General features: G+C 52.2%; 1 protein-coding gene and 1 long non-coding RNA gene across 6 annotated transcripts; one reads left to right on the forward strand and one right to left on the reverse strand.

Annotated features, from left to right (window-relative positions):
* Nucleotides 1–27: 27 nt before the first annotated feature.
* Nucleotides 28–24804, forward strand: RRP1B (ribosomal RNA processing 1B). 5 transcript variants are annotated; one of them, XM_077879350.1, is made up of 16 exons: nt 28–225; nt 7933–8015; nt 9613–9670; nt 11094–11179; nt 11553–11614; nt 11891–12110; nt 12731–12795; nt 13249–13430; nt 14999–15090; nt 15710–15807; nt 16691–16710; nt 17262–17393; nt 17822–18486; nt 20116–20268; nt 21219–21282; nt 22093–24804. In XM_077879350.1, the coding sequence occupies exons 1-16, from the start codon at nt 96–98 to the stop codon at nt 22284–22286; spliced, it is 2304 nt and encodes a 767-aa protein (XP_077735476.1). In that variant the 5' UTR covers nt 28–95; the 3' UTR covers nt 22287–24804. The 5 variants fall into 5 exon arrangements, with proteins under 5 accessions (XP_077735476.1, XP_077735477.1, XP_077735478.1 ...); XM_077879351.1 differs by having other exon boundaries at nt 17265–17393; XM_077879352.1 differs by having other exon boundaries at nt 11981–12110.
* LOC144302038 (uncharacterized) lies at nt 4858–6068 on the reverse strand. Its single transcript, XR_013368946.1, has 3 exons — nt 5733–6068; nt 5672–5697; nt 4858–5190 (listed from the first exon to the last, which is right to left on the reverse strand). It is a non-coding gene; the product is annotated as an uncharacterized LOC144302038 (long non-coding RNA).
* Nucleotides 24805–27687: the final 2883 nt, after the last annotated feature.

Below are 27687 nucleotides of genomic sequence, written 5' to 3' on the forward strand. Positions count from 1 at the left end.
CGCCCCGCCGCCTTCTGCGCAGGCGCGGCCCCGAGCTGCTCGGCGGCGGCGGGAGGCTGCGGCGGCGGGCGGCGGGGGATGGTCCAGCGGGCGCGATGGCCCCCGCCATGCAGCCGGCCGAGCTGCAGTTCGCCCAGCGGCTGGCGTCTCACGAGAAGGGCATCCGGGACCGCGCGGTGAAGAAGCTGCGCCAGTACATCAGCGTGAAGACGCAGAGGGAGACAGGTGGGCGCCGGGCGGGCAGCGGCGCACATGGCGGCGGGGGGGGGGGGGGCGGGGGCTGCCCGCGGGGGTTTGCGCCGCGCTCGCCCGGACCAGGGGGCGGGAGGGGGCGGGCGGACGGACGGACCCGACCTCCGGGGGGCGCCGGGGGGCCGGGGGGCTCGGAGAGGTCCAGAGGGCGGGGAGGGGATGGGGAGCGGGTCCGGGAAGGCCTCTGCGGTGGCGAGCGGAGCGGGAGCGGCTGCGGGTGCAGGAGCGGGTGCGGGAGCGGGTGCGGGGCCGCGCTGCGCTCCAGGCCGTCGGGGCTGCAGCCCGAAGCTCCCGGGCCCCGACATGCGGTGCAGCCCCCGGGGGTGCGGACCACCGCCCACGGCGCAGGCTCTGCGCTGCGCTCGGATTCATTTTGACGTGTTGACTGCTAACACTACTGCCTTGAGAGTCTACTGGACAGAACAGGTATTGGGACACCCCCACCCCCACCCCGGTGGCCCAGGGCGTGACCCCGGGGTCCTGGGATCCAGCCCCGCATGGGCTCCCCCGCAGGGAGCCTGCTTCTCCCTCCACGTCTCTGCCTTTCTCACGAATAAGTAAATAACCTAAAAGAAAGAAAGGACAGGCGTTATCTGTCTCTGTACTGACTTTCTCAGTTCGTTTCGTCTTTGAGGAGAGATGGAAAAGGACCACCCCGGGGGAAAAAGAAAATACAGTTCTGTGGGACGTGCCCCAGAAAGGAGGGAAGACCAGATTTCTGACTTCAGTTCTGCTTAGGGATCTCGCTGAGAGGCGACGTTTATTATCACAGCTTCGGGTCCCCGAGTGCTCGAGTTGCGGGAGCAGACCTGGCTGCTCCCAGCGCAGATAGGATGCACGGACGAGGCGCTTCCACCTGGGTGTCCCTCGTGGGCACCCCAGACTCGAATGCCCCAACGTGATTCATTCTCCTCCCCCCTAAAACCTGTTCTCTCTTGCTTCACTTTTGCCGCCTGTGTTCTCTCATCTTAGGTGCTAGCTCCCGCCATCCCCTCAGAGCCAGGCTGGACGCACCATAATGTCCTGGATGGCTCTTCCCGGTCTTCTCCTCCACCCCTCATCCATGGTCTCTTGCTGCTTCTGCCTGTTTCATCTGCTGAGTTACTCTGCCCTCACCGTTTATCTCATCTAGACTCTGAACTTGCTTATTTCCTAGCCAATCTCTTTAAGTCCATTTGACCCTCTATTGAACCTCTCGTCCACAAACCAGCCCGGGTCATTTTCTAAAAACGGTTCTGATCACGTCACCACCTTCTTGGATTTCCAGGTCTGCAGGCAATGGTCTGTCCTCCCTTCTCTTGCCACTTCGGCCCCTACGTGATGCTTTGTGCTGACTCTTGGTATACATGCATCGTTTCTCTCCTCTCCGCCTTTGCTTCTCTTGCGCACTCCTAGCATTCAGTTCAACATCACTTCCTCCAAAGTGCCTTCCCTACCATCTCACACCACCCCTCCAGGATTCCAAAATATCCAGTGTGTGTCTGTCATGGCACTTAGCTGTGTGGCTTCTTCGTTCTCTGTTACTGTATCACTCTTCCCCAAACAGTGTAAACTTCCGTCTGTCTGCTTAGCTGGAAGTGGGAGCACATCCAGGCATACCGGGCTTGCCTCCACACAAGAACACAAGAAAGGCCAGATGCAGTACATATGGGCTGAAATGGCCAAACAGAGCTTGATGAGCGGGCCCAGGATCTGCAGGGACATGGGCATGAGGCCACTGGGTCTGCACCAGTGCCCCCAGGTCCTGTTTGGTCAGTGCCCATCATGCCAAGAGAGACTATCTTGTTCACCACCACGCCCACGTTGCGTAGAGTATGCTGGGCCTCTGAAGAAGGAACTGCATGGTGAATGTCACAGACGGTGACAGGGAGGCATAATAAGCCGGGCTTCTGCCGCCACTGTCCCCCGTGGACCTGAAATGCAAGTTGGGGAGTAACTTGACCTGACGTGTGTGTCTCCTTGACAGGCTCACGGTTTGTTGTGTTTTGTTTCGTGTGTAGTAAAGGAAATCTGAAATCTTAGTCTTACTGGTATGAAGAACTGCCCACCAGCAACATAAATAGTTTTGTGGGGGTTTGTTTTTTTGTTTTAAGTGATCTTGGGGCACATGGGTGACTCTAGCGGTTGACTCTTGATCTCCCCTCAGGTCTCAAACTTAGAGTCATGAGTTCAAGCCCCACCCTGGGCTCCACACTAGGCATGGAGCTTACTTAATAAAAAATTTAGGGACGCCTGGGTGGCTCAGCGGTTGAGCGTTTGCCTTGGGCTCAGGGCATGATCCCAGGATCTGGGTTCAAGTCTCACATCAGGCTCCCTGCATGGAGCCTGCTTCTCCCTCTGCCTATATCTCTGTCTCTCTCTCTCTCTGTTTCTATGAATAAATAAATAAAATCTTTAAAAAAAAATTAAAAAAAAATAATCTCTACGACCAACATGGGGCTGGAACTCACGATCCCAAGATCAGGAGGCAGATGCTCCACTGACTGGGGCAGCCAGGAACCCCAGAAGCTTTGTAAACAAATTGGGAACTTTTGTAGTGCTTAAAGCAGCTAAATGATGCTCTGGGGTGTTGTAACTTCACACAGAGCACGTACAGAATGATCGCTATCTATGGTTTTACCCATGAGAGCTCATTTGTACCGTTCATTCACGTCTTCAGCAAACACAGAGCACCTACTGTGTGCTCTTACTATTGTTGGCACTGAGAATAATAGAGCAGGGAATGAAAAACAGACACACACACACACCCCCCCCCCCGGCTTTATTGATTCTGCAACTGTAAACATGTAACATCTGCAGAAACTGGGATGGATCTTAAAATCAACCTTGTGCCCTCTTGCTCTCATTTGGTGGCACGTAAGAGAACCGTACATCTTACGGCTGATGGGGCTTCAGATTCAGTATTGGAGGAAGTATTTCTTCATACTAACAGGCTTAGGGGTCCCTGGCCCCTTGTAGGTAGAATAGATGAGAGCTGCAGGTGTTTTGACTGACCAGGTGTGGACTCACCCCAACCTAAAATGCTCCTGAGCTCATTTCATCCCGAGAGTAGCGGTCAGGGTTTTCTCATTTCACAGTTTGTTAAAATTTACTCTGCCCATGTCTCACTTCATGTTCGCCTCATTTGCTGTGAAATAACTAAACCTATATTGTTGCCAGAAACCTGGTGGCATTGGTTTAGGAAGTCAACCCCAAGAAGACAGAAAAGCCCCTGAGGGCTGAACCTGCTTCAGATACATCCTTCACCCTCAGAGTGAGAGGAAATTAAATGAGCATTTCTCTGTTTCGCTTTAAAGCCTTCAAAAATGGGTACGTTAGGCCCCCAGTGATGGAATGAGTAAGTCATGGGATGAAAGGTACAGTCGTGTAGAGAATATAGGCCATGGTAGTGTAACAGTGTCGTGTGGGTGACACATGGTAGCTCCACTTGTGGTGAGCACCTGACACTGATGTAACACTGAGTGTCGGCTGTAAGTCAATTTACAAAAAATGGGGGGTGCCTGGGGCTGTCAGTGGAGCCAGGGATTCGATCCTGGGGTAGTGAGTTTGAGCCCCATGAGGGTAGAAAGTACTTAATAAAAGTTCTAAATTTATTTTTTTAAGTCTTAAATAAAAACTAAATTCCTGGGCAAAAACAAGTGATTTTTATACATATATTGAAAATAAGTGTTTTAAAAGGGGAGAGAGCTTCAGCAGCCTGTGGGTGGAGAACACAAGACAATCATATTACCTACCAATAGCACTGAAAAGCGCTTTACTCTTACAAAGTGCTTCTCGTACATGCCTTTAATTTTGACTGTGACCCTAAACCGTACACATATCATAGGTGAGAGAACAGGGCCAGGGGCTAGCTGATGGTTTTCTACATAGCACGGCTAACAAGTAGCGAGCTGGGGCCTGGCCATGGGTTTGTGTCCTCTGCACTCTGCTGCCTCGCTTAGGAAGAAGCAATCTGTTTTCACACCTGACCCCCTTTCCTGCGCACTGCCTAGGAGCTACTGTCACCCTGTGACTGTTGAAATCCATAGTTTTCCATTACATAAACCTCTCTAGCATACATATCCTTTGCACCTTTGCCCATTACAGGTGTGGGGTAACCACAGATACTTGGTATGTCACAGTATCACTTAGAGTTGGCGTGACACACTAGTGCTCTTAGAACCATCTGGAAATATACGCTGTGCTGCTTTTAAGTGAAAAGTGCCAGAACGTGGAATGTGTAGAACCCACGACGCTATCTAGGTTACACACACACAGCTATGTGTCTGTGTGTGTCTGTACCATATGTAAGCATTATGTCAAAGCACAGGACGGATCTGGAAAGATGCCCAAGTGCCCCTAAGCCAGGCCAGTTTGTTGTGTTTTGTTTTGTTTTTTTTTTAGATTTTATTTATTTATTCATGAGACACACACGGAGAGAGAGGCAGAGACACAGGCAGAGGGAGAAGCAGGCCCCATGCAGGGAGCCCAACATGGGACTCGATCCCGGGATTCCAGGATCACACCCTGGGCTGAAGGCGGTGCTAAACCGCTGAGCCACCCAGGCTGCCCAGCCAGACCAGTTTTTTGTTTTTTTTTTTTTTTTCAAATTTTTATTTATTTATGATAGTCACACAGAGAGAGAGAGAGGCAGAGACACAGGCAGAGGGAGAAGCAGGCTCCATGCACCGGGAGCCCGACATGGGATTTGATCCTGGGTCTCCAGGATCGCGCCCTGGGCCAAAGGCAGGCGCCAAACCGCTGCACCACCCAGGGTTCCCCCAGACCAGTTTTAAGGGGGAAAACCAAAGCACAGCTTCATGAAGGAGCTCAGCTGATGGCACCAAACTTTTTCTCCATGGCAAACCTGGCTCCTCTAGATGGGCTCCCTTCTCACGCAGGCTCCCCAGCAGCTGGTGAGGTGGCCGAGTGCAGGTGCACACTACGTCCTCTTCAAGCCTGCTGGCGAGAGCAAGAGCCTCTGAGTTGGGGTCATCTGTCCAGCCTTGCAGCAGCCCTGTAGCTGAGGGAATTCATGCGTATTCGACATAAGTGCAGCTTGCTGGCTCCCCTTTCTCTGGGCCGAGCCCCACGCAGATCACTGTCTCCCTCCCCGAGCCCTGCCTGGAAGGGGGGAGCGCTGGAGGGGGCCGCAGACCCCGGGACTGCCCAGCTCCAGGCCTTAACACAGGAAACAGCGTCATCCAATCCTGTTTGCTGTTAAGTTGGCCGGCGTTCTGGTTTTCTAGTTTCATTATGAAGAGCTTTCTACACAAACAGAAGAACGAAAACGGCCCTTGGTAACACCTTAGTGACCTTGTGCAGTACTTTTTACCTTTCAGATAAATAGAGTACTCAGTACTCCGCTTCAGGACCAGTTAGTACCTGCCTGGTCTGTCCCATCTGTCCACATCCACCTCCCACTGACATCTCCACGCACCTCATTATGGAGCTCCAAAAGACAGGCTCTTTTTAACATCACCACAGTACCATTATCGTACCTTTTTTTAAAGTTGCTTCATGTGAAATAACTAATCCGTTGAGTTTTCCCATCATTTTGTGAATTTGTCTGTGACACATCAGAATCCAAGCAAGAGGCAGCCGTTGCATTCAGTTGGTCTGGCTGCCGTTCCTATCTTTTCCCTTTGCTGTTTACTTGTTGCTGGAACGGGCCATTTGCCCTGGTGACTGTATCCCGTGGTCTCACCTGACATATTCCTCTGTCCCCTGTGTTTCCCCACAAACTGGTTAATAGTCAGATTTGACGTGTCAGTTGGTTTTGGTTTTTGTAAGAATACTTAGCAGGTGGTGCTGTGGTCTTCCGATTGATAGGTGACTCTGCGAGCTAAGGTGGATCAGTAGGTTCGGGTGTTACTGACATCTGATTTATCCATTCTAAGTTCCCCCCGTGTATTTTTCATCTGATGTTTTCCCAGCCAGCCAAGGGTGATCCTTGCCCTGCCCACTAATTCAGTAGTCTTATTTTTTTTAAGATTTTATTTATTCATGAGAGCCACACAGACACAGGCAGAGGGAAAAGCAGACTCCTCTCAGGGAGCCTGATGCTGGACTCGATTCTGGGACCGGGATCGTGCTCAGAGCCGAAGGCAGATGCTCAACCACTGAGCCACCCAGGCGTCCCTAATTCTTCATTAGTCTTAGCATGATTGAATATAAACACAGGTCACTTTGACAAAGTTATTGTGGTCCTGATTGCAGTTGTCTCAGCTCCAGGGAAATTTATCACTCACTGTAGCTGTGCTAGCAATAGCTAGGCCCCCAAGGTGTGGCTTATAACAAGGTGCCCGAGGGTCGGGGGAGCCAGTTGCCATGCCATGAGGTTTGCCCGACTCTTAAAGGAAATGTATTTTAATAAATTTTACTCTTTAGCATACTGGTTTTAAGTAGAAACTAACAATCAAAATGCACCGTAATAAAATTGTTGATATGAAAAAGGTCTTTGGTAACTTGGAAGTCAATACCTATATACCTCTAAAGGTTCACTCTCACTCTGAATACACTAAACTTCAATACATCAAAAAGGATCTGTTTGCCACCTTTTAATTATTTTTGGTATATTGAAATTACATTGATGCCCAGTGTATACGTACTTGTATGCATTCACCTAGTTTGTCCTTCTTTGATATTCCAAACGATTTTTCCTAGTACCCCCTAATGAAGTATTAACACAGACCATTTGTAACATGCACCAAGACTCAAGGGTTGTTTGTTCTCCATCGACTTGGAAACTCCAAGAATGTATACTCACCTGGCTTTTGAGATCCCATATGTTACTCAGCAATTATGACATCTGGGGTCTGCCCAGGAGCTAAAAGGCTGTGTATGACTTGTGGCTTAGTCGGAGGTAGTACAGGGCTTAAAAAGGAGTCCAAACGAGGCTAACCAAGGTGATGTCACTTAAAACAAAGCTAATGTTGCCCAGGAAATGAAAACTATAACCAGGAGGGAAAGAAATCCAGATATAGCCAAGTTTGACTTCTTGCCAGGATCTTTAAAACAATATCTTTGCAAGGGCACCTGGGTGGCTCAGTTAGTTAAGCATCTGCTCAGGCTGTGATCTCAGGGTCCTGGGATCAAGCCCTGCATCAGGCTCCCTGCTCAGTGGGGAGTCTGCTTCTCCCTCTGTCCTTCCCCCTGGCTCATGCTCTCTCTGTCGCACACTCTTTTTCTCAAATAAATAAAATCTCTAAAAAGCGGTGGGAGGTTATCTTTGCAAAAATATCTCAAAGCTCTGCCAGTTTCCCCAGGGCCAGTTGTATGGGACTTAAGCAAATCCTGTATCTTTTGTAGGATTTGCAATTTCATTTTGTAAGAATAATGCAAATGTTGGTATGCAGAGTGATATGCTAGATTTGGCAGAGAGGAGCACACAGAGGGAGCTATTTTTATAAATGACTACCTCATTAATAATTTTGTAATGACATGTACTTCCTTACACTCCTCAGATGGTGAGGACACACCACCACTACCACCTGCCCCATAGATGATAAAACTACGTGATCTATGTGTGTTTATTTTGTACCACCAAGGAAGTGTATGCTTCAAATTAAAAAAAAAAAAAAAGTGGGTGAGAGAATGAAGATGTTTGTGGTGTTGTTCCTGTCACGTGGTAGTTCTAGACCCTGCGACAGGATATGTGAGGACTCTAAAGTAAGATGTCTGTGCTGTTTTGTCCTCTAGGAGGTTTCAGTCAAGAAGAACTTCTAAAAATATGGAAAGGGCTCTTCTACTGCATGTGGGTGCAGGACGAACCCCTCCTACAGGTAACATACAGTTCCCTTTGTCAGACGACTGGTGCTTTGGCCCAGATGGATAAAAAGGGCTTGCTCGTTTTATGTGTCTATCTCCTGTGCACGTAAAGAAATTGAAGTCGCTGCTCAGGGCTCAGTTGCCCGCCTCTTGTCCATCAGAAAGGGATATACAGTGGCCAAGCAGAGAAGTTATCTTTTCAGATAACGAAGAAGAGGCATAAAATAGAAGTTTCTTGTTTCTCTGTCATATTTTCATAGGTTGGTTCCGTGGAAGGTTTTACATATTTTGAAGCTTCTGTTTAGTATGTTATTATTTGTGGTCAGTAATGTCATGGCTCTAGTCAAAGAGCCTGTGAGCACCGGGCTCCGAGCCTACCTCTGGCATGATCTGAACGGGTGCCGTGACTGGGCAGTCACCCTGCTGAGGGTCGGGAGCCTAGTAGAGCAAGCAGTGGACCTGCCTCTGACAACCTCTACCCTTAGAGTCAATGGGAGACTTGGCACAGATGTGCATGTGCTTCTAGACCCATCTGCCGAGCATGCTGAACCCCACCACCAAAACAATTTAAGAAAATGACTTTCGCTGTCTACAGAGTTTTGTTCTAGTGCATGAAAGCAAACCTGCCAATGTCGAAGTGGAGAGTAAGCCTTGAGGAACGCTATTTGAAGCCCTTCGATACGTAAAAGATTATAGATTTTACTTGTCTGGATTTTGGTGTGCAACTTTACCACTTTCCCCAAGCCATGTAATAGCCTGCTTTGATTTATTGCTTTTACTTCACTGAACATATTTTGAGTAGGACAGCAGGGCAAAATATTTTTAAGTTACATTCAAAAGTAACAAACCAAACGACAGCTTTAGTGGAGGAAGAAAACAGATGAACAGGAGCATCATTTTCATTTAAAATGGGTGAGGAAGACGTGAGCCCAGGTAAAGTAAATGCAAGTCATACCAAGGATGGCTGTTCTTTTTTTATGTCACTTGTGAACAGGATTCTATTGACACTTCCCAGGGCAGGTCTCTTCTTAGACCCAGACCACCAAATTCTCCCCACCAGTGATCTTGCTGCATTGTAGCAGGACTTATTCTTCACATGGCCCTTTTGCCCTGGACAGAGCCTGGATGGGTGCCATTGACCTTCGCTTCTGGCCCACCCCCTGCACACACACCCCCCATCGCAGCCTGGCTCCAAGCGAGTGAGCCTAGGATGGGACTTTCTGGTTCCACACACACCCCTGAGGAGTGACAGTCCCCACATCTAACCACCAGGGATCCCCTTGCATCTGTATGCCAGAATTTGGTGGCTTAGGGTAGGATGTCCACGTCAGTTACGTTTTTTTTTTTCCAGCTATGTACTTTTAAAGCCAAGAATTGACAGTTTATTTCTGTAGGTCATTTGAACTGAAACTAGAGATACTATCTTAAACCTACAGCGTGATCCTCGGAGGCATTATTACATTGGCACAATAGTCCACTGAGATTGGGAGTTTCGCATTTGCTAAAATCTAAACAGTGATGTAACAAGAGGCCCAGACCCCAGCAGATGCTGTGACGTCCAGTGCTGCCGCATAATAACCCTGCTGTCTCTCCCCGACCCCACCTTTGCAGGAGGAGCTAGCGAACACTATTTCCCAACTCGTCCACGTTGTTAACAACTCAGAGGCCCGTAAGTCCTGATGTTTTCATAACTTTCAGAACTTCCTCATTCATCAGCTTGGGTAACTTGCATAGGAAACTAGGCAATATTGTTTGTTCTTCCTTCAGAGTTTCCTCTTTCCAGGAGGCTTGTTGAACTTGTGCCCAGGGCTGCCAGGGTGTAGATGTCGGGCGACAGACCTTCCCTGTGAGAAAGCCCTGAAGAGCTTAGATGTTGACCCCAAAAGAGGGCCAATGAAAGAGGCATATTGTGCAGTATTGTGTGACCTCTGTAAGATTTCAAAAATAAATGGATATATATATGTATACATTTTTTAAAGAAATGAAAATCTCCTGAGTCTCCACATTCTGAGTTGCTTTAATAAAACTCAGAGGTGGGACGCCTGGGTGGCTCAGTGGTTGGGCATCTGCCTTCAGCCCAGGGTGTGATGCTGGAGTCCTGGAATCGAGTCCCATATTGGGCTTCTTGCATGGAGCCTGTTTCTCCTGTCTCTGCCTCTCTGTGTCTCTCATGAGTAAATAAATCATTTTTAAAAATAAAAATAAAACTCAGAGGCTGGGCATGCATATGCCACTGTTTGCTGTCACCTCTGGGTACCAGGACATCCTGAAGACTGGAGCCACATAAGGGCATCACTGGTAGTAAGCCATAAAGTAAGCCAAAAAACAAAGGGAGAAAATGAATTATTTCTGAGACATTCAGGTTTTGATTGTGCTGACAAAGGAAAAAAAAGACAGCAGATTTGGTTGGATTTGCTTGGCGCTCTTCGGAGCAGAGCCATCCCACTGGCCTTAGAAACCCCAGTGGCTCTGTGGTTCAGCCGGGTCCCAGCTGACCCATAATGAGCAGAATTCTACCCATGGAATATTATCTAGGTTTTCAGATATCAAGAAAGAATTGTGCAAAAAGAAGTAAAACCAAAAAATCCAACAGTTATTTTTGGATGGAAAAGTGGTAGATTCGTGGCTCAGAAGAGAAAAATAGAATGTTTTATTAGAGCTCAACCAGCTGACATGGAACATGAAACAAAAAGCTGAGTTTCTATGCGGATCATCCAAGTGTTCATCAAAATTAATGGCTTTGGATTGATTGTTAGGTGTAGGTGGGCGGAAAGGGCCCATGGATGTGGCTCAGAGAATTTTTGATTTTAATAGAAACAAGGCTTTGCAGTGGATAAAGAAAAATGCTTCATAGAGCATTACAGTTGAATATCAAGATATTATCAGCCTTCCTGTTATAATAGGCTTTTGTGGGAATGGAAAATAAATTACTGAGCATATTTAATTATGGACCAAATTTTCTAGCTGCCAAAAAATTCTTGGAAAAAAGTAAACAATCAATAATCCTAGTTTGTTTCCCTTTGTTACTTTCTTGCTTTATGGCAATATGTGAATCTGAAAACCAAGTATTCAAAAGCTTTTGTTCACTGCAGAACACCTGTTCATTCAAACCTTTTGGCAAACAATGAATCGAGAGTGGAAGGGGATAGACCGGCTGCGCCTGGGCAAATATTATATGGTAAGATCTGAAGGCCCTTCCCCCAGTGTGCTTTCGAAGCCTGTAAAGGAAGGATGTTGAGCTTCTTGAGAGCAGTGGGAGGGCTTATCTGTGAAGCAGAGCAAGCCCCAGGCTTAGTGTGGCAAGAGGTAGCGGGATCACGGGACGGCGTTCGACTAGGTCTCGCAGGCCGCTCTGTTTTCTCTTTCAGCTGCTGGGGGTGAGTCTGGGGATCCTTAGTTAACACTTCCTGGTGAAAAGTTCAATGAGATGACTGTGACTGTGTTTTCACTTTGGAGACGCAGGCTGTAACCAATTTCGTTGGTCTCTTCACTCTGCTGACTGACCGGCATTTCTTACTTTCCCTTTGGTAACAAAAGTTGTCTATCTTTAGCTGATCCGCCTGGTCCTGAGGCAGTCCTTTGAAGTTCTCAAGCGACATGGCTGGGAAGAAAGGTTGGTAAAGTATTGGGGTAAGCATTTGGTGGCTTTAAAATGTTGAAAGGGATAGTGTGACTTTCAAGCGTTCCAGTTAGCGAGCTAGTAGGAGTGGCGTGATTTCTGCCTTCCCCTCCGTCGACTGAGACGCAGAACCTCCTTAGGCGTGAAGAACACGAAGCCCAGGAGAGGCTCCTGAGGGCGTGGGGGCACATGCGCGTTTCTACCGATTCCAGGGATTGCTTTTCCCTCATAGCACGTTCTCAGCCTTGCACTGTTTGTTACGCATTGTAGCACAAGAACAGACGTGACTGTTTTCTTTGGGGGAAGAGGGAAGAGCTGGCGTGCTGCAGTTAATAGGACCGCGTGTGTTGTTTTCTTCAGCCGAATCAAGCTCTTCCTGGATGTCTTGATGAAAGAAATCCTGCATCCTGAGAGCCAGTCTCCTAATGGAGTGAAGTTCCACTTCATTGATATTTATCTGGATGAACTATCCAAAGTGGGAGGGAAAGAGGTAAGAAGCAGTGAGACATCAGGCCCGGGGTGTAATGAGACCACAGCGGACCTGACCGGGGACTCTGGTTCTCCGCATGTTCCTGGAGCTGGGGAGAAAACGCTGTGGTCAGCACCGGCCTTACCAGCAACAGGAGCAACATAAATTGGCTCACCCTGTCTTTTGACAAATCCTTCCCCATCTGGGAATGTGTCCTAAGCAGCTAATAGGACACGTGAACAAAGATTGTGAGCTAAGGATGTTCTTGAAGTCCTGCTTATAAAACAATTGAAAGCAACTGACACAGTCCAATAGTTAACACAAGGACACGCTCACCATAATGATTTTTTGTTATTTCATCTTACAGTTTCTGACAATATCTCTGTCGATTGAACCTGTCTCTAGATCAGGGAATGCAGAACAGCATGGGTTAGTGGGGTGGTTTTCTCTGGTCATTGCACTTTGATGCCCATGTGGCTGGAAGATGGCCATGAGCTGGCTCCGAGCATCTGGGCAGTTCACGCAGAGTGCGTTTTCAGCATTGACAAAGGTGTTTCCCTGATCTAACCCTATGTGAAAAATGTGAACGGCTCCTTTTTCTAGGACATACAAAAAAATTTTGTTTTGTTCCTAAATTTCAGCTTTTGGCAGATCAGAATCTCCAATTTATTGATCCATTCTGCAAAATTGCTGCCAAAACTAAGGAGTAAGTGAATCCCATGCTTGTTTTTCTCTGCTTCATTTGGTCCTTAATTGTGGGTACTGGTGTTAAATTGTTGAGAGGCTTGATGCAAGACACCTGTGATAGTTTAGCCAAACCCCAGAACAGCTGAACTTTGAATTTCTGTTAGCAAGACTTATGATGCTTTGAGTCCTACCTGTGCTCTGCTGGCTTGACCACAGACCTTCAGGAGACACACACCCCCCACAGTCGCAGTTCTGTCTGCCTTCAGCACGTGGCGCTCCACTGGCTCTGCACAGCCACAGCCGGCTGGCGTGGGAGTGTGGTCAGGAGAGCCAACACTGTGGGCCGGGCAATGGGCCACATTGGGCCCTGGGGAGGCTAGAGTGGGCCGTGCACCATGTGCCCCATCACCTCTGCTAAATGACCAGGTCTTCTGTTGTCATCACCTTCTCTCTGCTGTACTTCTACCCCCAGCCAGACATTGGTACAGACTATAGCTAGGGGTGTGCTGGAAGTCATCGTAGACCAGTCTCCTTTCGGACCGGAAGAGACCCTCGAGGAACAGAAAGCCCAAGGGGAGGAGAACGAGTTCTCCGAAGATGAGATGCCTGAAAACGAGGTGGCATGGAGAAAACCAGTCAGTAAAAAGAAGCCTGGTAAGAGGATTCCCTTGAACAGTCTGTCTTTTTAGATAAAATTCTCCTCAGGTGAACACTTTAGTACATACATTGGAGTCTCACTGAGATAACCTAAGACCTCATCAAAGGGAGCCCTGCCATGAGCTCCCCGAGAAGGGAAGCCAAGGGGCGCTGACACACGGGAGCCCTCCGCGGCGTGCATGTGCTGCCTCCCAGGGTCACGGGAGTCCCTCTAGGGTTTCACTTTACCATTGCTCTTGCCTTGGCTTTTGTTTATTTTTGTTGTTTGGATTTTTGATGTATTTAAACATCCTGATGTGGACTTGTATCTCCAAGAGGGTCCTTGGTGCTCACGTGGCGAACACACGCTTATTTCCATAGCGCTGCCTCCTGATCTCTGGGTCCCTCTTTGGGAAACACCCGCTGTGGGCTGCGATGGCCGGGGCCAGTCTTAGCCCGCAGGGACTGCATGTGGAGCCCACATTTCCAGTTGCAGACCCCTCCCACTCCAGCAGTGATTTACAGCATTTCAGGGCTCAGCATTAGGTAAACGTTCAGGTCCGGGTGTGCGCATGCTTTTAAAATGTCACACAGACGTTAAAAAGCAAAGATTTCAAAAATTAGTGGCCAGAGGAAATTTAATTAAACATTTTTTTATAACAAGACCCAAAAGTCTATGGAGCCTGGTTTGGTATGTGCCTTCAAAAATCTGGAAGGATATCAAAATGTTAATAGTTGGCTGCATGAAGCAGAGTTAATGGGTGACTTCTGCTTTGTACTTCTGTCCTAAATTTTCTACAGCAATCATGTGTTATTCCTTAATTGGAAAAATAATTCTTTTCAAAAGAAGAAAATCTTTGATCTTAAATTCAGTGTAGATGAATTAACCAGCTGCCCTTGAGCAGGTTTCATGCAGTCGTGGGGGCCGTCCCCGCTCCCTCCTGCGCGCCCGGCCTTTGTCTCAACCAGCCACCCTCTCCCAGCTCCTTTTGTCGTGCTTGTGGCCCTGGACCCGCACATGCATGCAGGGCTCTGCTGCGTCTTCTCGAGGCTGTGCCCAGAGGCCCCACCACTAACAAGCAGATAAAATTTGAAAAGTTGTGAGTTTTCCTTGGTAGTTTTATCTGCTTCTTCATGGGCATTAGTGCTCTTTGAATTATTTTCTAAGTGTTAATAGTTGCATTAGCATTAACTTGTGTCTGCTGCGGCAGCCCCCTGAGACGTGAGTGTGTTATCTGCATAGATTTCTACCCCCGGCCTCAAGTTTTCCTGAAACTGGGGACAGACTCCTGAGTGAGCTCTGCTCTGCTCTCCCGGCCTCCAGCCCAGGGCCTCCCGTCCCCCGCCGCCAGTGTTAACGGAAGGCAAAGCTCGCCGGAGGGCGCTGAGGGCAGCAGAGGTCTTGTCTGTGATGCAATTAAAAGGCAAAATGTGTGATTTCTGTGGGATTTATTTTAACAAAACTGCTTTGGAAGATGACAAATGTATTTGCAGGGGTTTTCTGTTTGAAGAGACACTGAGACAGTGGCTCCTCTGGAAGTAGTGACTGTGTTTAAAGAGCTCTGTCTCTGGGTGTGTTTTGATAGCACTGGGCAAGCAGCACTGCAGAGAGGACGGGGTCCACGGCGACGGGGAGAGAGGCGGTGGGCGCCTGGAGGACGCTGGGCCCCTGCTCCAGGTTGGTAGAACAGACTGGCTGTGGAGTGGCCTGGCTAAGTGGGAATTAGGGTCAGAGTGCGTTATCCCCAGGCCCGCGGCTCCCGTCGTCTTTAATCCCTTTGCTCGCTGACGTCACCTTCCTTACGATGAGCTTACTGGAGGCACATTTAAACGTGACAGAGAAAAGAAAAAAAAAAAAAAAAAACGTGACAGAGTTATGAAAGCTGTCAGTCTTCATCCCGGCGTGCGCTGTTAGGATCCATGCGCTCCCTACGACAAAGGCAGCTCAGCGCTTTTCCAGTAAAGGTGACTGTGTTACCAAGCACAGGTCGGCTTCTAGATCACACTTCCAGAGAGCCACACCCAGGCCAACTCTGTGCTGTGTTCTACCACAGTTTTTCTTTAAAGAAAGAATAAACAGGATGGATGAAGAATAGTATCCCCCAAGAACAAATAGAACAGGCTTCTCAGAGATCGCACTGAACCTTTGGTCGCTGAGTCTCAGCACTCCCTTGTTCCACCGGCCTGCTGCCGAATGCGCCTGGGAGCCCACACCGCTGGTTGCCGTCACCTGTGGAAGTGACTTTCTAAGTCAGTGTGGCTTGGCTGCGGGCTTACGTTTTGTTGTTCTCACGCAGTTCGACTACAAGGCTGTTGCGGACCGGCTCCTGGAGATCACCAACAGGAAAAACATCCCACCCTTCAACAGGAAGCGTCTCTCCAAACTCATCAAAAAGTAAGTGGCTGTGGGCGCAGTCTGTGGACTCTCGCAGTGGAGGCTGTGTCCCCGGCCCTCATCACGTCTAGCCATAGCCTGGGCGTGCACACAGCAGCAGGAAAGTTTCGTGGAACAGCTGCTCCCCTACCCACACGTGTATGCTTCACATGCCCCTAAGAGTTCAACTCTGGCCACCGCGTCCTCATGGGGCAGCAGCAGCACATCAGTAACGGCCGTTCGTACCGCCAGCGATTGCCGCGTAAGGGTGCCACTGAGTGGTGTCGGCTCCCTCACCTCCCACTGTGGTCACGCCCGTGCCGGTCTGCCACACCAGTCATTGAGTGCAGAGCACCCTGGCTTCTCGTGGTTGGTGACCAGAAACTGAACACCCACTGTGTTCAGTGTCAAGTGTCCGAGCACTTGACATAAGTTAGTTCCTGTGAGGAGAAGCCCTGCAAGGCTTTTCTAATGTCCCACCTCACTGATGGCTCAGCCAGGGCACGAGGCTTGCCCGAGGTCCCTGCTGGCAGGTGACAGAGCTGAACTGGACCTTCTGTTGGCTCCCCTGGTGCTCTGCCCCCCCACCCAGCACTGGTGCTTCTCCACCAGGTGAGCAGAGAGGACAGTGGGACATAAGCAGAGACATGGGCTGCTTTGGCCTTGAGAAAAGTTTTAATTTCTTCTGTTACACATGAACGAACCACAGTGGACTCTCTAGATCACCACGTCCCACGTCCTCGAGGGCAATGCGTCCTTCACATCACACCACCGTTAGCCTCTCCTCCTAGAAGGAAAAGAAAGTGAACACACACCCAAGTAGCACATCTGAAAACTGGTATGTGTGTGTTTACAGAACACAGAAAGAAGAGGTTTTTTCAGGGACTTTTATTCTCTGTTTCAGGTTCCAGGATCTTTCTGAAGGTGAGGGCATCAGGATTACAGCTGGTGATGTTACATGAACATGGCCCAACTGAGGCACTTACAGCAAATACTGACAAACAGGATTAAGAGACATTGGGAACATAAGACAGCCTTTACCTGTGAAGGCCGTCAGCTGGGCAGAGCTTGTGGGAGGCCTCTGCGCCAGGGAAGGGGGTAGACTGGGCTGAGGGGTCATCGTCGGTTTTAGGAAGATACCAGTTTGATTCTTTAGGAAGAAAAGAGTTGACATCTCAGGCTCCCTTTCCTTTGCCGTCATGGTCAGGTGTGCCCCAAGGGAAAAGCTGTTGTCCATAGCCAGGGACATGTGAGCAAGCCAGCACACCCTGCTCCCCATGTACGCCTGTGGGCTGCTGAGCCCCAGGGGGCGTGCTGTCAGGGTGTCCCCCATGGGGTGCAGTTCCTGCATCCACCACAGATTTGGGTTGGGAAGGTAGCAAGGTTGCAGAAGTCAGGGTGGAGAATGCCGGTGTGAGGTGGGGACAGAGTCGTGGCATCTCAGGAAGCTGACTGGATGCGGCTTTGGTGTCCAGCAGGCAGTATATCTCAGCTCAGTTTTGCCGAGGACATTTCTGCTGATGAAGAGGAGCAAATCCTCAACCGAGGAAGACACAAGAAAAAAGGAAATAAACTTTTAGAGAAAACCGAGCTGGAAAAAGAGAGAGGTGAGCCTCCAAGCTCCACGTGGGTGAGGGAGGAGGAGGGCGCCTCTGCACTGCTGGGAGGCTGGGCACAGGGCTTCCGGGGTCAGGGCAGAGCCAGAGCCTGAGCCTCAGCTCGGGTTGCTGAGGAGGAAGGATTCTCACCCGCAGCCTCCCTGTTTCCTCCTGGGGCCACCTTCAGCAGGTGAGGGTGTAGCGGCTGCTACACAGACTGCGCCCTCTGGAGCAAGTGTGGTGTGTCTGCCCTGCAGCTGTGGTTTTCACGGGCCTGGAGATGCATAGTCCTGAGCGTGGCTGTAGTTCCGTCTCTGTGGGAACCGGCATCGGGAGGGTCTGGTCCCAGCTGGGCAGGGAAAGGACGGCACCTGACGACAGAGCCAGCGGTCAGCCCCATGTCAGGCACTCCCTCATGGGCCTGGGTTTCTTTCTAGGAAACAAGTTCTTTCTTACTGAGGAAGAGGAGGGTGAAGCCAGTGTTCAGAAGAGGAAAAGGAAGAAGAAGAAGAAGAACCACCTCCAGCCTGAACATTTAGGGTCGAGCGCTGAAGCCATGCCCCCAGAACAGAACGGAGGTGGCGAGCCAGAGGCCGGTGCGAGCAGAGCCCCGAGGACGCCAGCAGCAGAGCCCAGGCCGGCAGCCACCCCAGGCCCCCAGGAACAGGGCGGCGCGGGGCCCCCCACAGCCCACAGCAGGAAGAAACGGCCCAAGAAGAAGAGCTCCAGGGTCCAGGCCGGGAGCACGGAGTCCACAGCACTGCCGCCCCTGGAGGATGCGGCTCCTGGCGGCCCCTGCAGCGCCCGTGCTCAGGACCTGGCTCCGCGAGCCACCCCCGCCGGCGGGGCCCCGGTCCCGAAGAGGAAGCGGAAACTCGGAGCCCTCCCGGTCAACGGCAGCGGTCCCCCCGCACTGGCCTGGCCCCCACCTCCGGGCGGGAGGCTGAAGAGAAAGAAGGCGGAGCACGGCAGCCCCGACGTGCACAGCCCGTCCAGTCAGAAAACTGCCATCTTGAAAAAGAGGAAGAAGGTGAAGGAGACGTCTGACTTGGCAGCACGTGGCGCGGTGTTGGAGTCCGAGGCCACGCTCAGGCAGGCTCTGGTAAGCCAGCCCCCTGGGGGGCGGCAGGGCGAGGCCAGAGCTCCAGGCCGAGGGGCGGCCCTGGTTTATAACAGCCTGGACCAGGAGGAAATAAACAGGTGCCTCTTCTTGGGGGCCGGGACTGTCGTCCTGGACCCCCCACCCTGCCAGGCTGCTCCCTGGGGGCTGCAGAGGGCCGGCAGGAAGCCTGGGAGTGTCCCCCAGCTGAGGCCCCCTGCAGTATGCACAGGCAGGCAGGCGTCCCCGTCAGACGCTGCTCTGGTGTTCCTTCATCAATGCGCCCGCGGCCAACCTTTGGCCCTTTGAGGGCCAAATTTCTTCTCCTTTTCGCTTATTTTTTTAAAGAAAAGCCTGTCTGTGCTTACACATCTAGAGTCAATTAAGCAAGGAGTGGGCTGTGGATCTGCTTCCCATGTCGCCTGTGGCCCTGCGGCGTGTCTGTACCAGTGTCAGCAAACCGTTCGACTGTGACGCAGAGGCACGCTGGTGGTGAGGGCTGGCCCAGGCAGCCTTCCCTCCTCAGCAGCGGCAGCAGTACTTACAAAACCTCATGACCCCAGGGCGCCCGGTATTTGCTCCCCAGCCCTTCCCAAACGGGCCTGCTGACCACGTCCAGCACCCGCTCGGGCAGACATATGGGTAACGGGCACCCGTGTGCGCTCAGCCAAGTGCTCATCCCAAGCTGATGGTGTCTCTGAGTGGTTGAGTCCGCTTGTGACCAGGAAAGGTCTCAGCTGGGGAAGCACCCGGAGCTCTCCCCTGGGCTCCAGGAAGCCTGTTGTAACCTTAGACCTTCCCCGAGCACCTCTGCGGCAGGTACCACTTCCCTTGGGCCTCCACGCCCGTTCATTTGGTGCCCTGTCTTCACTAAGCATCGGGAAATCTCCGCGTGTCATTTCTCAGGCTCAGCAACCTTCCTTGGCGTTGGAACTATTGCTCATAAGCCGCAGGGTCAAGGGAGCTTTTCCTCCCAAAGGGTCTGGTGTCTCTCGCTGGTGGGTGAAGGCGTGTGAGAGAGGCCTCCTGGGTCCACCCCTCGCTCACACCACCGGGGGGCGGGGGGGGGGGGGGGGCTCCTGGGGGAAGGCCTCAGCTTCTAGGCCAGGAACGCCAGGACCTTGCAGAATCCAGCCGTGTAACGTTAACTACATCGGGCTTCCAGACCCTGGGACCCCAGAACCAGAGCAGGGGCCTTGCTGGGGGCTGCAGGCAGCTGTAAAACCCCCGGTGAGGGTCCTTTATCTCCCCACAGTGGACCTGCAGGTCCTAAGGGCGTGCTCACTCTCTTGCACCACCAAACTTCTTGGTGGACGATGAGGTCTTTGGTCAGAAATGAGAAAGTGCGTTCAATTATTTAACAAGTGGTCTTTGAAAAGCAGAAATCTTCAGGAGCCCTAGGCTTGAAGATCCATGAAAGTGGTTCTTGTGGCTAAAAAGCTAGGAACCCTGTGGCCCTGTTGGCGTGGTGCCGCGTGCCTGAGGTCTGCGCCCTGCCGTGTCCAGGAGGTGTTTGCAGACCCGGGGGGGGGGGGGGGGTGTCTGAGCCAGAGACGCTGTGGCCCATGGGCCCCACATGGCCTCCCTGCACACACGTGTGACCTCCCCTCTCCTCACCCCTCCCTCGTGCAGGGAGACGGGGGCGCCTTAAGCCCCTCGAAGAAGCAGCAGCTGAGGACGGAGAACGACTTTGTGAGGTTCGACACTGCCTTCTTACCAAAGCCGCTGTTCTTCAGAAAAGCCAAGAGCAGCGCCACTGCCACTTCTGCACACCCTGCCCTGCAGGTTCGTGACCCCACCGCCACCCTCCTGACCCCGACCACGCCGCCTGCGTGTGCCAGGCCTCTGCTCCTGCCCGCGGCCTGCAGGTTCCTGTCGAGGGAGCCCTGGTCTGCCGCACTGGGGGCCCCTGGGGCCAGGTGGCTCTGGGGCTCTCGCCGCCTCCTGGTAGCACAGGCTCGTCTCTCGGTGATCTGGGCCGGCCTGAGGGGTTGGTCCGCGGGAATCGAGAGTGCAGCGCGTGATGCCTCATCTTAGTATCCCCGGGGGTGGTCAGGGTGGGGGAAGGAGCAGGCGCTGCCCCGGGCGCCCATGGGGGGTACAGGGTGAGGCGCAGACTGAGGCTGACAGGGCCTGCCGCCAGGAGGGTGCTACTGGGCCACCCTGCCAGGAGGCCACGGGACAGTGGCTGTTTTGAGAAAGGAGGGGGTGCTGCAAAGGTACCTGCTGGAACTAGCAGAGGGACGACTGCTGTGTTAATACACACGCGTGCAGAGTCTCAGACACACTCGCTGATGATGCCACAGACAGATCCGGCTTCTCTTATAAAACGTTTATGGTCTGAAAGCAAGTGGTGCAGGGCAAGGTGACGGGGTTCACATGGAAATGAGGGTGCTTTGTCATATGCAGAGTGCAGCCACATCTGGGAATCTCCCAAATAGGAAACCGCTAATTCTGATCAATTGTTAGATCATCTAGATGAGTGTGTATGGGCACCGCTGGGAAGCGCATGTGCTGCCCTTGAAGCCAGAGCCCGTCCCGGTGTGTGGGCCCATCGTTCCGTGCACCCGTAAAACTATAAAGCTCCTGGTGAATGGGAGTCCTAGCATGGAAATGGCGAGCCTTTTCCTGTTACGTTGGGGGGTTCAGGCATCACGGGGTACCCGGTCTTCCTCCCCAGTCCTAACGGACGGCATGGTCGCTGTCTTATTCCCTCTGTTGTCCTCCCTTTGCAGCGAGACAAGATGCCGTCCAGCTCCAAGAAGGTCACTTTCGGGCTGAACAGAAACATGACCGCGGGTGAGTGTGGGGTCAGCCTCCTGCAGGGCTCCTTCCACGGAGGCGGCTCGCGGGGGACACGGGCCCTGACCCGCTCCAGAGTCAGAAGTCCAGAGCCAAGCTGCCAGTGGGGCATCCAGGGCCGGGTGTGGAGGGGTGTCCTCGGGGCCTCTGGAAGGGGTCTGTCTGGCGGGGGATGCGTTGAAAAGCCGTGTCCTCGAGCCTGGGCACCCAGACCACTGCAGGCCCTCGTGGCCTGGGGACCACTGGCAGCCGAGCTGCATCTGCTAACATTGTGAGCCGCGTACCCAAGAGAAGATGCTTTTAGTATCAGTGCCTTTTGCTTGTTCTGTTTTAACAGAAACCAAGCTTTTTAGAAGGATGTAATGTGTTTAAGATCTGACCTTTCATAAGGCCTACACGTAAACGTACGTGTGAAGGGGGGAGACCGTGGGGGAGCCTGAGGTGCCTCTGGCCTTGCCAGGCCTTGTTTCTGGAGCTGGAGGGAGTGTGGGGAGCAGATCAGCTGGAATGAAAGGCTCTTCCCGCCTGAGCCTCAGGCTCATGCGCATTCCCTCACCCCCCCTGCCCGACGCCCCCTCCTATGCCGTCCGTGGACATTTGTTCATTCGTTCTATGGAGCAGGATAGTGAGTCCGTGACCTCTGGAAGCTCGGGGCCTGCTCTCTGCAGGACCTCGTGACCGCACGGGCCTGGCTGGGCTGCCGGCAGTGGGAACGGGGGACGGCACCGACGGGAGACAGCACTGGGGCGCTGGGCAGGCCAGGAATGCTACTCCGCTAACGCGTGGCCTTGCTTTCATCCGGGGCAGAATTCAAGAAGACAGACAAGAGTATCCTGGTCAGTCCCACGGGCCCCTCCCGAGTGGCCTTCAACCCTGAGCAGAGGCCCCTCCACGGAGTGCTAAAGACGCCCACGAGCTCACCCACCAGCACCCCCCTGGGGACCAAGAAGCTGCTGACCACCACGCCAAAGAGAAGGCCAACCGCTATGGACTTCTTCTAGGATAGTAGCAGGGTCCTTTTAGAGACTGTTTTTGTACAGATATTCTATAAATTATAACTTTAAAAAGGTGGGGCCTTTTTTTATTGTTTTATAAATCCCCATAAATTGTATAAACAAGGTTCTGAGTGGGAGCTGCTGCTGCTCCATCCTTCTGTGGGGACTGTGGGTGTCTGGCTGAAGGTTTTACAACAGACGCTGTTGGCACATGAGCCCCTCAGGTGTGCGAATGACCTCTGTGACCCCCACCGGGGTGGGAGCCTGGAGGTGCCGTCCCCATCCGCAGACTGCAGAGCTGGGGTGCTCGGCGCCGTGCCTGCCATGCCGGGTAGCTTTCCGGTGGCCTTCCTCCCCTGTCCGTAGGTGTCCGGCAGGTGCCTGGCAGGTGCCTGTCACCGGGTCAGCAGGAGGCTCGTAGCCTCTCTCCACGGGCCTGCGGCAGGGGCGAGGAGAGAAGAGCCTCCGCCCTCGGGACGCCTCCTTCCTCCCCTGGGCCTTGTTCCCCTCCTTGTGTTCCTACCTCTCAGGCCAGCCCAAAGTGTCTTCCCTCGTGAGCGCCCCTGGCGGCGCTCACCCGGGACTCCGAGCACACTCCTTCCTCCGGGTCCTGTGCTCCGCCTGCCCTTCTGACCTTTCTCCGTAAGCCTTCGAGCCAGCACCCCGGTGACTGGCGTGCCCAAAAGCAGCTTTCCCGACTTAGACTAAAACTCATTTCTTCAGAGGTGTGGCTGCAGTGTCCGAAAACCTGCGTTCCTGCTGGAAGGTGGAAATCAGCCGTTAAGAATTGTTTGTATTTATTTGTTCGTAGCTACCTTTTATCTGAAATGCTGAAGCTTGCACTTAAGGTTCTTATAGACTTCTGTTAATGACAGACGTTGGTGGCAGGTGCTCAGACATGAGCAGGGGAAGCAGGGACAGAGCGGAGGGAAACCGCACCAGCCCTGAGCCCCCGTGATGGACAGGATGCAGATTCCGAAATCAGGTGGTCACCTCTGGAAGGCCCCTGGAGTTTACGGCGCCGTGTTGAGTTTATGAGATAACAAATCGCACACCTAAAGAAGAGGTCTGCGACGTGGGGCTATGGTGTTGGCACGCAGGTGCTCCGTGCTTCTCCAGCCGACCCTCCACTCGGGATCTCAGGCCTCCTGGACGAAGGCTGCCTCTGCCCCATGCAGGGTCCCCAGCGTCTCCCCAAAACCCAGGCAGCCCCCTTGGCTCCTCCCCACGAGAGGGCCCCAGCACTGCCTCAGTGAGACCAGCCAGCGCCTCGTGACAAGGGAGGCCTGCTGGGATCGCGGGGTTGTATTGATTCGACTTTGGTTTCTTAATCACGTCATCAGGGTGGGGCCCTGCGTGCAAATACCGCCCCTGCAGGGTCAGGTGGACCGGCTGGCGATGGAGGCCCCCCCAGAAGGAGGGATGAACCTTGTCCTTTTCCTGCTCTGTAATAAAGTTTTGTCATGATTAGTCCACGAGAAGAGAAATAACTAACCCTGAGCTGTCAAATAGTCATTGTACTGAGAAGTCTTATGTACGGGATGGTTTTGTGGTGCTTGCATGGGGTTTATGTGCTGCATTCCGTAAGATACTTAAATCACGTTCAAAACCAAATCTGATAGTGTGAGAGAAGATGAGATTTGAACATTCAAATATTTTTAACTTTTTGTTTTAAAAAAAAAAAGTTTCATGATCCTCAGCCAGATTATTTTTGTAACAGTTTTCATTTTAGCTTTAAAGATGGAGCACGTAGTCCAGCGGCGTTAAAGGTGTTTCATCAAGAGGTTCGAGGGCCCGGTGGGTGCGGCCGCCCCCGGGTGCATGCTGGACGCTCTCCACGGAGCACACGCCCGTCCCTGCTCAGAGGCCCCGGAGGAGTGTTAGAGACGCCCCTGCTGCACCGCCGCGCCTCTCGATGCCATCCCTCCCTCCCTCCCTCCCTAAATCTGTCCCAACTTACTCCATTTTGTGGGTAAGTTCAGTGGGTTTACTGTGGCTTAATTTTAATGCCTACATTTTGGCAGCAAAGAGAGGAAAAAAAAACTTTTTCTTAATTCACATTATGTATCCACACAACAAGAATGTGTCACACAAAGAAAATGTATTTAGAATACCAGTTTTCTACTCAATGCATGTTCTTTTCTTCGGCAAAGTTGCCAAGGGGACTTGGAGTCCAAAACTGGAAATAACTCACGTTAATGCTGGTGTTCCTACGGTATTTTGTAAAACGGTCATCTTCCCCTGACCCCACACGCCTGGTTAGTTTTGTACAATTTGGTATCACAGTTTATAAACGTACAATCCTTTCTGACTCCTGTTTACCTGAAAGCACAAAGGAGGGTCCGGGAAACCCGGAGGCGATTAGTGTGGGAAGAACATGACACGGAACCCGTCCTCTGATCTGTTCTCTGAACCGCCCTGGCTCTGCCGGCAGGGACGGTGTGCTCACCACCAGCCTGTACGCGCGCCTGCAGAGTGCCTGTCGCGTCAAAGCCAAGTCCAATAAACCAACCCTGCCTTTGCACTCACGTCTGTACCTGATGTTGGCTGTCCGTGCGCATGGAAATACGCCACTGGGGGACGACGGCGCAGGGAGGCAGAGGGTGGCGGCCGGTGGGCCTGACCCCAGGGCTCTTAGGCCCATTTGCCCCGGAGCCAGCAAGGGGCTGCCAGCCGCAGCTCCTGGGTGGGGGGCGCGGGAGCAGAGGTGCCCTGCTTCTCATGCTGGGGACCAGTGACGGGCTCCGTGGGTGGGCGGGCAGGAGGCGGGCACTGTGCCCTTGACCCTTACCTGCACGTGTTCCCACACAAACTTCCTCGGCTGTGGTGTGGATCCAGCACCGGTTCCCCAGAGGGCCAGTAACCCACAGAATAACAACTGGAATACCAGCGAGGCCTGTCCCCACCACGCGCGGTCCTGCCTTCCCCCACGTCTCAGCACCACATGCACGTCCCTCCGTCCGCTTCTGACAGTGGGCAGTTGGGATTCGGGCTCTTGCTGCTGTAAAATGTAGCTCCGGGGTCAACCTGGGGCTTCCATTCTACACCTCGTGAACGTGAACTCCCAGAAGGAGCTCTAAGGGCCCCCTGGCCTGACTGTGCTGCTGCCCGGCTCTAGTTCTCCCTTCGCCCCGGTGGGGCGGCACAGGGCCTCTGCCCACACCCACCGTGCAGGCCTCGGGGAGCAAACCTGTTCCCGGGGGCTCGGGGTCAGGAGTCCCATCACTCAGCCACCACAGGCCGGCAATCACGCACATCAGGTTTGGTTTGGTTTGGTTTTCAAATATTTTATTTATTCATGAAAGCCCAGTGCAGGACTCGATCCCAGGACCCCAGAGGTCATGCCCTGAGCCAAAGGCAGATGCTCCAACACTGAGCCTCTCAGGCATCCCAGGATCCTTTTATTCTTAAAAAAAAAAAAAAATTAAAAATTAGGGCAGCCTGGGTGGCGCAGCAGTTTAGCGCCGCCTTCAGCCCGGGGTGTGATCCTGGAGACCCGGGATCGAGTCCCATGTCAGTCTCCCCGCAGGGAGCCTGCTTCTCCCTCTGCCTGTGTCTCTGCCTCTCTCTCTCCCTCTCTCCCTCTCCTCTCTCTTTCTCCGTGTCTCTATGAATAAAATCCTTTTTAAAAAAATTAAAAATTATACATTTACATCAAAATGTTGACAGTGGGTCCTAGAATCACACCGATTTTTATTTATGAACTTGACTTCTTTCTTAAATTCACAGATCTTACTCCTTAGGACAGTCTTGAGTCTACAGAGCCCCCGAGCAGGTAGTGCAGCGCGCCCACATAGCTTCCCCGCGTGTTGACGACACCTCCCCCGAGGGAGCTACACTGGTCACAACCAAGGAACGGGCGCTGTTTCATCATCGTTAACTGGCGTGCCCCGCCTGCAGCAGGCTGACTCTTGGCGGTGTGCGTTCCCCGGGTTCGGACAGATGGGTGATGACCGGCACCCACCCCCACAGGCTCCTGTAGTTTCGCTCCCTAAACACCCTCGGCGCTCTGCCCCCGGAACCCGGAACCCGGCAACACTAGCTTTTTGTTTGATTGCGTTGCTTGCATAACCCTTTCCAGAAGGTCGCATCGACGGAATCCTGCGGCATGCAGCCCCTTCAGATTGGCTTCTCTCACCTCACCATAGGCATTTACGCTGCCTCCGGGTTTTTTTTTTTTTTTTTAACTTTTTTTTCTTTTTAAGATTTTATTTATTTATTCATGAGAGACACAGAAAGAGAGAAAGGGGAGACAGAGACACAGGCAGAGGAAGAAGCAGGCTCTATGCAGGGAGCCCGACGTGGGACTCGATCCCAGGTCTCCAGGATCACACCCTGGGCTGAAGGCGGCGTTAAACCGCTGCGCCACCCGGGCTGCCCTGCCTCCGTGTGTTTTGATGGCTCATTTATTTCATTGCTTGATAGTCCCCCATTGTCTGGCTGTGACACGCTCGGTTTATCCATTCGCCTGCTGGAGGACGTCTCGCTTGCTGCCCTTTGGGGGCAATTATGAACAAAGCTGCAATAACCATCCGTAGGCAGGGGTTTTGTGTGGTCACGAGTTTGCAGCTCATTGGGCGAATACCAAGGAGCGTGATTGCTGGATCCTATGGTACGGCTGTGCTCGGCTGCCGAACAGCGCCAGACCGCTCCCGAGGCGCCTGCGCCGCTCTGCGTCCCCACCAGCAGTGAAGGGGAGCTCCTGTCGCTGCACCTCCTCGCCAGCACGTGATGCTGCCAGTGCCCTGGACTTGAGCCACCTCAGCAGGTGTGTAGTGACATCTCGTTGCTGTTTTAATTTGCATTTCCCTGCCGACATTCGCTGCTGAGAACTTCTCATGGGCTCATCTGTTATCGGCACATCCTGTTTGGTGACGTGTCTGTTCAGAGTTTTTGCCCTTTATTGCGCCTTTTTTTTTTAAAGAAGTATAGTTGATACAGGATGTTATATTAGTTGCAGGTGCACAGCATAGTGATCTAACGATCCTGTGTAATATGCAGTGTTCACCGCGAGAAGTGTGGTTAGCCCCTGTCGGCACACGACGCTAGTACCGTATTATTACCGACTGTGTTCATTTATTGAAAACTGGGAGTTTGGGCTTCTGCATCCCCCTCTCCTGGTTACCCCGCATCCCCTCTGGCAACTCTCTATGTGATCACTGTATTTATGAGTCTGTTTCTGGTTTGTTTGTGCATTTGTTTTGCTTTGTGGGATTCCACGTAGAAGTGGAATAATACAGTACTTGTCTTTGACTGACTTATTTCACTTTACTCTCTAGGTGCGTCCATGTCATTGCAAATAGCAAGATCTCATTTGTTCTGGGGTGTGTGTTTTCTTATTATTGACTTTTTTTTTAATTTTAAGAAATTCGTTTATTTGATATATAGAGAGAGAGCACAAGCAGGG

This window comes from Canis aureus, chromosome 30, assembly GCF_053574225.1.
Source record: "Canis aureus isolate CA01 chromosome 30, VMU_Caureus_v.1.0, whole genome shotgun sequence".
Taxonomy (NCBI): domain Eukaryota; kingdom Metazoa; phylum Chordata; class Mammalia; order Carnivora; family Canidae; genus Canis; species Canis aureus.